This window comes from Nymphaea colorata, chromosome 1 (genome assembly GCF_008831285.2).
Source record: "Nymphaea colorata isolate Beijing-Zhang1983 chromosome 1, ASM883128v2, whole genome shotgun sequence".
Lineage (NCBI taxonomy): Eukaryota > Viridiplantae > Streptophyta > Magnoliopsida > Nymphaeales > Nymphaeaceae > Nymphaea > Nymphaea colorata.
This window is the reverse complement of record NC_045138.2, coordinates 4,076,255-4,085,727: the sequence shown is the minus strand read 5'-3', so window position 1 is coordinate 4,085,727 and position 9,473 is coordinate 4,076,255. Positions and strand designations below refer to the sequence as shown.

At 35.7% G+C, this 9,473-nt stretch overlaps 1 protein-coding gene across 1 annotated transcript; it reads right to left on the bottom strand.

Annotated features, from left to right (window-relative positions):
- Positions 1-3,666: 3,666 nt before the first annotated feature.
- LOC116267317 (putative disease resistance protein RGA1) lies at positions 3,667-5,055 on the bottom strand. The gene has a single exon (XM_031649002.1). It carries the CDS (start codon positions 5,053-5,055, stop codon positions 3,667-3,669), a length of 1,389 nt encoding a protein of 462 aa, XP_031504862.1.
- Positions 5,056-9,473: the final 4,418 nt, after the last annotated feature.

The following is a 9,473-nucleotide window of genomic DNA, read 5'->3' as shown; positions in this document are numbered from 1 at the left end:
ACCTATACAACATCACCATTTGGGAAGGGCAACCATTTACTTAGGAAAATATAAGCCGAACCTGCAAAAACCCAAAGTACACACACACACACACACACACACAAAGAGAGAGAGAGAGAGAGAGAGAGAGAGAGAGAGAGAGAGAGAGAGAGAGAGAGGTACCAAAGATTGAAGGCATCAGATATTCACCCAAAGATGGCACCAGTTCTTTCAGTGGCGTGATGGGGAGATGGTTCTCACAAGCAGAGTGATTGAATGCAAGAGAAAGCATCGGCGGTTGGACGCTGAAAACCTCGCCTAAAAGTGAAGGAGAGAGTAGGTACGTTCTTGAGAAGTCTGAACACAATGAGAGGGACGACATAGGGCAGGTCATGTCCCAACGGTTCAAAACATCAGCATTGTATTTTAATATTACCAACAGCCCTTAGATTGAGTTACATACACCACCCCGGCATATGCAATGTGTGTACACTGAGAACGGACTGTACTATCAACATGTATATTTACTTTTATGCCTAAACATTATGTATGCATGTGTATCAAATAACAAATAAGTATGAAATAATAAACAAGTATGTGATAATGTTTATGAGACAACAAAAAATTTATGAGATAACAAGATAACAAACATATGTATGTATGAGATAACACCAAATATAAGTATTAGATAATGTATATGAGATAACAAAAAATTTATAAGATAATGAAATAACACACAGATGCATGAGATGACGCTAAACATAAGTATGAGATAATAAAATATTTACAAAATAATAACATAATGGATAGACATATGTGATAACACTAAACATAAGTATGAGATAATATTTATGAGATAATAAAATTTTTATGAGATAATGAAATAACGATATAAGTTGCATAAAAAACAAAAACTCTTTTTTGGTGTTTAAATTGATATGTTGGTCATAAGAATATGCATATACAAACTGTCACATTTTACCTTTATCGAATCCACAAGTATTTTTTGCGGTTTCCATTTTATACTTAATAAAAGTTTATTTTTGTATTAATCATGGTTTTTTTTTTGTCATACTTAAATTGACACATGAAATCATATACATGGAGGTGGTGTATATAACCAGCTTTGAACAACCTTCGGTCTTTCGATGACATTGCATCTTGTTGTAGTGTGCATTATAAATTTTTAATGCCCTAGTACACTACTGTGTCGATCAGAGCACTAGCCACTTAACAAATGTTTGACATCTTGATGTTTAATTTAGGAGCAATTACATCATTCTTCTCCCTAAGCTTATTCAGCTGGAGTAGCATTTCTGTATCATTATCTTAAAACCTTCTATTAACAAATCTCTCTTTAACAATGCTTAAAACCGTCGCTAACGACCTGTTTGGTAGGGGGGAAAGGGAGGGAAAGGGAGACATTGAGCAATCCATCCTTTGTTTGGTTGGCTAATTAGTAAGGAAGAAAAGGGAGAGAAAGAGGCAAAGGGTGTTTGGCTGCAAAGGGAAAGGAAAGGAAAGGGAGGGATTGTTTAGTGTAAATCTCTTTCCTCCCAATCGGACGGATTGGAAAGAAAAGGAAAGGAAGGTAAGTGGAAGAGTTTTTTATTCCCACACTACCCCTCCTTTTTTTTCCCTCATTTCTAAATCCATGTGCTATTTAGTATTTTTTTCCATTCCATTCCTTTCCCTTTCCTTTCTATCCAAACAAGCATTTTAATCAACTCTTTCCATTCCTTTTCATTCCATTCCTTTTCCTTCCCTTTCTCTTCCCTTTCCTTTCCTTTCCCTCCCATTCCATCCTTTTCTTTCCATCCAACCAAACAAAGCGTAAAAGTGTCAAAACCTTGACTAAAAATATGTAGCGATAGTTTCAAACTGTGCCTACAAATATCAAATTCTAAGACAGTTGATGAAGCATCCTTGAAGAAATTTTACAAGGGATGGAATAAAGAAATAATCGGAAAAAGAAAATCTATAATGAACTTGTTTATCGATGTTTCAGTTAGGACTACCAGCAATAGAAGCTTTAATCAGATCGAAAGTGTAACACATCCGAAAAATGGAGGACCTCTCTGTAAGAAAATATCCTCTCGTTCACCATTAAGAGATTTTAGGTCCATGAATTTCCGGCGCAGATTGAATACCCCCGGCCTCCCATTAAAACAAATCCGTTGGTCACCGGCTGAGGATTTGCAATAAAAAAGAAACCTACGGCCATCGGCGGAGGGTTTGCCATGAAAAAGAAATCCTCGGCAACCGGCGGAGGGTTTGCCATGAAAATGAAAACCTCATATAGCAATCGAGAATGAAACCCTTGGCCAACTGCCAAGGGCGAGAGGGAGACAGAAAGAGAGAAAGAGAGAGAGAAAGAGAGAAAAGAGATAAAGAATCAGTGCGAACAAAACTTTGAACATTGCCTAAAGGATCATGTACCAAACGTGGGGTTATATTCTAGGTGTATATAAAACAAAATAATATTTAAAATTGTTGTTTAAAATTTCCTTAAAGGAAAAGGAAAAAGGTAATTTTTAGTATTGTGTCCATCTATTTGATCCAAACAGCACCGCATGTATCATTTATATATGGTGCCGGTAGGTACCGATATGTACATAATTGATACTTTTGTCAAGTATTTTGTGGGTTTAAAAACTTTAACGTTTCGATTATTTGAGACAAACACTTAATTTAACATCATAAGATTTGGTGCAATCTTCTTGTTTCCGAAATTCAAATATATCTGGATGTTGGGTTTCATTAAATGAAGAGTAAGTACTGGTAGGATAGTAATTCCCTTACTTTGAGAGGGTGTCACATAAATAAAAAATTGTTCACGAGAGAGACTTAGGTGCTGGCGAACCAAGCATGATTGAATATCATTACAGTGCCTTCATAAAGAGGAATGTTTATCAAAATTTGCCTTAGGTGGAGGGCTCAGCAATACAATAGGAGGTGATCATCTCTGCTAGCTACCTTACATTTTTAAATATGGATGGGATTGAGCAGATTTGAATCTTTTACACACACACATATATATATAAATGGATGGAAAATAAAACAGTGGTTGGATCCGCCAAGAATTAATATTTAGGCCAAATGTGTGGTGGGTGAAAGACAAAGTTATGACCTGATCAGAAATTAATCAGTGCTTCCAAGATAAGCCAGACGGCTACAAGCCACATTGAGATAACTAAATCCTGTCAAACGGCAGCACGCTCTCCTGCTTCTATCACGTTCGCTGAAAATAGTTGCAATCTATTGATTCTTACACATTTTCTCTACTTTTGTAGATGGAAAACATGACATAAAAATCTCGCTAGCTCCAAATCAAACAAGGGAGAGAGAGAAAATGAAGAGCCGACAAAATGCAAAAATTGCATATTTAACAAAAAGATTAGTTACAATTTTGTAATTGTCTTTAAAATCCACACACACTACAGACAATTTAAAATGAATAGAAAATTTTCAGTAGCATGATATAGCAAAACACTAATAATCTGTCATTGCAGCAGATCAAGGGCATGACATCTGTAAATTATCAACGATTGATCAAGCTTCGAGAGGCAGGCAATCTGTTCCTTTGCATCTGTGGGACATGTGGCTGGTACATCATTTTGTTGGGGAGTAATATTATTGACGTCCACCAAGACTAGAGATTAGGGAAGCCATAAATGTTCGTGTCTGTCAAAGAATTGTATCAATGGAAGATGGGGCTGACATTGCCCATTGCCAGATCTCACTATTCTCAACCGTTTCCCAGTCATCGCTTGTCATCATTTTTGCACGAAGCAAGCACCCCACTTTTTGGACCATAAGCGGCAATCCACCACACTTGGTCACTATCCTCTCCCCAATCACTTTCAAATTGTGACTCACCAATTCATTTTCTTCTTTCAATACCACATCCAGAAACAATCTCCAAGTTTCAGCGAAAACCATTTCTGGTAATTTATACATTTTACCACCAATCCATTGGGAGACTTCTTCCTTTCTACTGGTGATCAAAATCTTGCTTTCTTTTGCACCACCCATCAGAGCATCCTCTACCTCTGGCAGCCACCAATCTAATTCCCATACATCATCTAAGACTAACAAAAACTTGCTTTTTGAGAGCTCGTTCTGTAAATGTGTGCACAAGTCATTCAAGAAAGCGATACCCTCAAGTTCGCTTTCCGATCCCTTGCATACTTCCTTTAGTATGTTTTGCAACAGACCCATGCAGTTTGGCTTCTCTGAAACACTAACCCACCACCTGCGTTTCCCAAACTGTTCTTCAACATCATTAAAGACCATTTCTGCTAGAGTAGTTTTCCCAATCCCGCATTGACCTACAATACATACAACAGAAACACCATGTTTTCCCACAGTACTCTCTTGAAAGACGTCAAACAAGAGTTCTTTTATTTTCTTCTTATCCTCGGCTCTGCCTATGGGTGGTTGTGCAGTATCAATGTGATGGTTTTTCTCTTGAGGACCCTCTCCACTACTCTCTTTTGGTGCTGTGTTGGGCAGATATACCATTTTACTATCTTTCGCTATTTCTTCAAGCCTTTGGTTGATCTTTTTAATATTAGTTCCAAGTTGGTAGGGATTAGCATATACATGTTGATTAAAGCAAGAGCATAGAGTGATCCAGGGTTCTTTTACCTTGTTCCATAACGCAATTACTAAGTTCTCCCCTTTGCTGAGCTCAATTATGGTTCGGTATTCTTCGATGATGTCCTGGGCATCATAAATAACGTCCTCCAGCTCTCCAGACACATTTTCCTCCTGCTCGCTGCTGGAAAAGGGCTTGTGATCTGTGTCTTTGAGGGTCTTCAGCAAGTGCTTGAGCTTGCTCTGGAGCTGCGTGAGATCGTCTTTGGCATTCAAGATGAGGTCCGCATCGTATTTCAACAAACTGGTTACAGCCCTCAACAGATTAGAAATAGCTGTCGCCGCAAGTGCGTCAATTGCTATTGCCATCTTCCCCGGTTTCTCTGTCGATGGAAAAGCAAGAGGAAGAGAAGCAATTTTCAGGTGGGGAAATATAAAGACCACCCTGCCACAATTACCGTTGACAATTAGCACCATCATATGGGTAGAGAGCAGATGCACAGTTCTCTTACTCCCTTTAGCTTAGACAATAATATAAAAAGACATCCAGCGCTCGGCTTCCACGCTCTTTTGTCAGTTCCATGGACGGCTCTTTCTCTCATCCTCCATGTTTCTGTGGTTCACATGAATTTTCCCCTTAGTAGTCGTGTCACCTGTTTTTCTCTTCAATGTGATGAAACATGTTTGTAATACTGAAGCACATGAGAAAAATGCTCAATTATGCATTTTTTTATTAAGTTGTGTGCTAAATAAGAAATTAAATTAGTTAGTTTATATGCTGCTAATTAATAAATCTGGTGGAAAGATCTCCCAACCCAAACCTTCTGCATCTCTTTAAGTTTTCTTTTTCATCCTCGTCAGGTTTCTTGTTAATCGTTCGTTTGTCAGATTTCATTATGTAAAAACAATTTGCGTATACAATCTTCTATTCAATTTTATTTCGATCTTGGGTATGACCAATTAGTAGCTACAAATAATTTGCTGGACTTCAAAGTCAAATTTGGACTTGGTTGCAAAAGTACATATTGAATCCATTAACAAGATCCAACTTTAATTGTCATAATAGTAAGATTGGCATGACAATAGGTGTGTGTACACACACACACACACATATATATAGTGACAATACAATTTTTTTATTGTCAACAATATTGATATTTCTTGGCCTCCTCTCCCTCTCTCTCTTTCTATCTCTCTCTGTATATAAGTACAGCAGGTCTCCCCCTTTCTTTAATTTCTAGTTGCTGATTTTATATGAAAGACGAAGTTTGACCAGCCCACTGCTTAAATTGGACTGTGGCATGACCACGTGCTCAGGGCAGGGAAATTAATCCACCATGGATTCGAGCTAGTCTTTTAAACTTCAACCTCACCTCCAAAAACCAGTCTGTGGCACAGGTTTCCAACGTGTCTATATATATATATATATATATATATATATATATATATATATATATATATATATATATATATATATATATATATATATATATATATATATATATATATATATATTATATATATATATATATATATATATATATATATATATATATATATATATATATATATATATATATATATATATATATATAAATAGATTCGAGCTAATCTTTTAAACTTCAACTCACCTCCAAAAACCAGTCTGGCACAGGTTTCCAACGTGTCTGTATATATATATATATATATAGAGAGAGAGAGAGAGAGAGAGAAAGAGAGAGAGAGAGAGAGCATTTCACTCAGATCTGATCCAAGAATGGAACAATGATGCAGGAGCAGTTCACCCAGCCCGGATCTTAGAATGGATCCATTCTATTTTAGTTTTATTGGATCTTTTATAAGTTTTCGTTTATTAATTGAGCTTGGACATTATTATTTTAGTTCCAGGTCCAAGACCCAATCAATTAGGAAGCTCTATTTAAAGGAAGTGTTGCTAGTTCATTCGCAAGAGGGTGAAGATGATTAATTGAAAATCCTATTATTTTGCTTTCCTTTGTACATGTTTCCTTCTTTTTCATTCAATTTGTGTTCTTGTTCTTCATTAGATTGGTAGTTTGTCTTGAGGATTATAACTAACCCTCTAACACTACATTATATATATATATATATATATATATATATATATATATATATATATATTTGTCAACAAATCTTAATACGAATCTTTCAGATTAATCAGATCTGACAAAGAAAACCAAATTGAACTGTCTCCAATCATGTTTTCAGGTGAGTGGGAGAAACCCACTGCAGAGTGTTGAAGCTCCTACTGATGCCCTTATCATCATAAGGTACATGACCCACTTTCAATTCATTGTGTGTTTCAACTTGCACATACGTGAACACACGCCCACACCGACTCCCTCGCCCCCCTTTCTGCATTTTTTGCAGCATAGGAAGTTGACGCATCTGACATTTAATTTGTAGCGACCATACTCAACCAAGTCATTGTGCCAACCCCCTTTGAAACCCGTCTTTGATCATATTGGGTTTAGGATTCCCACTTTTCTATCAAAACGGGTGACATTTTCATATGAAAAGAAAAAAAACATCTTCCCTACAATGTTCGTGAAGCCATTGTGAAAAATGAGGATGCCTAGAGGATGTCTACTAGAAAAAGAATCATGCCCATGGAAAAGTGAAATCACTTTCCCACATGAGGTGTTCACTTTCACAAGAAGTTGGGTTTTTTGATGCAATAACACAAGAAAAAAAGCAATACAAGAAAATGGATCTGAATTGGGCATTAATTGGATTCTGATGCAAAATCCTGAACCCAATATGATCAAAGATTTGTTCAAGGGATTGGCACAATTCCTATGTCCAAGGCTTCAACTTCCTATGCTGCAAAAAAAAGAAGGGAAGGGGTGGGGGAGCGGGTGTGGGTGGGTGTTCACATATGTGCAAGTTGAAACACACCCTGAACCATAGGTCATGCACTTTAAGATGATAAGGGATTGCGTAGGAGCTCCAACACTCTGCAGTGGGTTTCTCCCACTCACTTGGAAACGTGATAAGAGATGATAAGAGACAATTCAATTTGTTTTTCTTTATCAGACTCAATTAATCGAAACATCATTAAGATTCGTATTGAAGTTAACGGATGAATGTATGAGATAACATTAAAGATAAATAGATTCAATTAATCGAAACATCATTAAGATTCGTATTGAAGTTAACGGATGAATGTATGAGATAACATTAAAGATAATGTTTATGAGATAATAAAATATTTATGAGATAATGATTAGACACATGTATGAGATAACATGAAACATAAGTATGAGATAATGTTTATGAGATAATAAAATATTTACGAGAAATGAGATAATGCTATGAGCGGGGCAAAATAATGTTTTTACTGTTTTATAACAATATTTATATACAAACTGACAAATTTTACCTTTATTGAATCCTCAAATCTTATTTTTGTGGTTTCCTTTGTTGTCCTAAAAAAAACATCTTTTTGTATTAATCACAGGTATTTTTTTTGTCATTATTAAATGACATGTGAAATTGCAGACACATGGATGACGTACATAACCAGCTCCACTTAAATACACCAGAAAAATGATTTTAAATTATAAAATTATATTGAGAGAGCGATTAATCCTTATAGCGCAATGAAGATTAATTGACCTTAGCTGGAGTGGCTGTCTCGAATTTTCGGCAAGATTAATATATCTCTCTTTCTCTCTTTTTTATTCCTCTCTCAAATTCTCTTGTTCTCTCTCTTTTATCAATCACTCCCCACTTCTCTTAGGTATCTTTCTCTCTCTCTCTTCCTTGGATTTTTTTCTTAACATTTCATTTTCTCTCTCTTTATTAATCTTCCTCCGTCTCTCTGATTTCTCTCCTTGTCTTTCTCTCTCTAAAGAACGGTTTACTATTAAAAAACATAATTAATGTAAGAAAATTATGAACTTAATATATGTTTCTCATCAAATAGCTCTCAATATCATATCTATAAGGTTTGGGAAAAATAATAATTTACAAGTAATTTTAAGAGGTATGATATTTGTCTTTATCCAAGTGGTTTGTTTTTTACCAATATATATATATATATGTATCTATATATATATATATATATATATATATAGAGAGAGAGAGAGAGAGAGAGGGAGAGAAAAAGAGAGAAGCAAAAGCACGTGACCAACGATGGTTGAACCCAAAGAATTTCTTATATTAAAATACAACGTTCAAAACATTTTTTGAAAACAATATTCTAATCTTTTAGATATTATCTTGAGAATAAATTGGTAGGTAAACTAAGTTAATAATTGTGAACAAATACGTTGGACTTAAGAGAGAGAGAGAGAGAATATATATATATATTGTCGAAAACAATGTTGATCTCTCTTAGCCTTCTTTCGCTCTCTATACACAAGCGCAGCAGGTCTCCCCGTTTGTTTAATTCCTAGTTGTTGATTTTATACGAAAGAATCATCCCATCAGTGGGCATTGGAAGTTTAACCTGCCCACCACTTAATTTGGATTGTGGTGAATCGACAGGACCACATTCTCTACAGCTTGGCAAGATCCATGATTGCTGCTAAATAATCCCGAAAAAAATCTCTACATCATCTGGAAAGAAAAAATCCGACAATTAAGGGAAAGAAAAAATAGAGGCGACGCAAGCTCATGCAGGGGTAAGTAAGCCAATGGAATGTGAATGCTATTAAAATGAAGACGAACTAGTGGCACGTGATCTCTCTAACCGATCTTGAATTTTCTATTTGAAGTTTTTCTCGAAAAAATGCGCCGCATTGTTTGTCAATTGTATATTGTAGCCAATACTGATATTTACAAAATCTGTTTTTTTTAATTTTCATTTTTGTCATACCTAACAGTTAACTTGTCCACTTGTGCATGGCTCAGCACACCTTTTTCAGATTGAG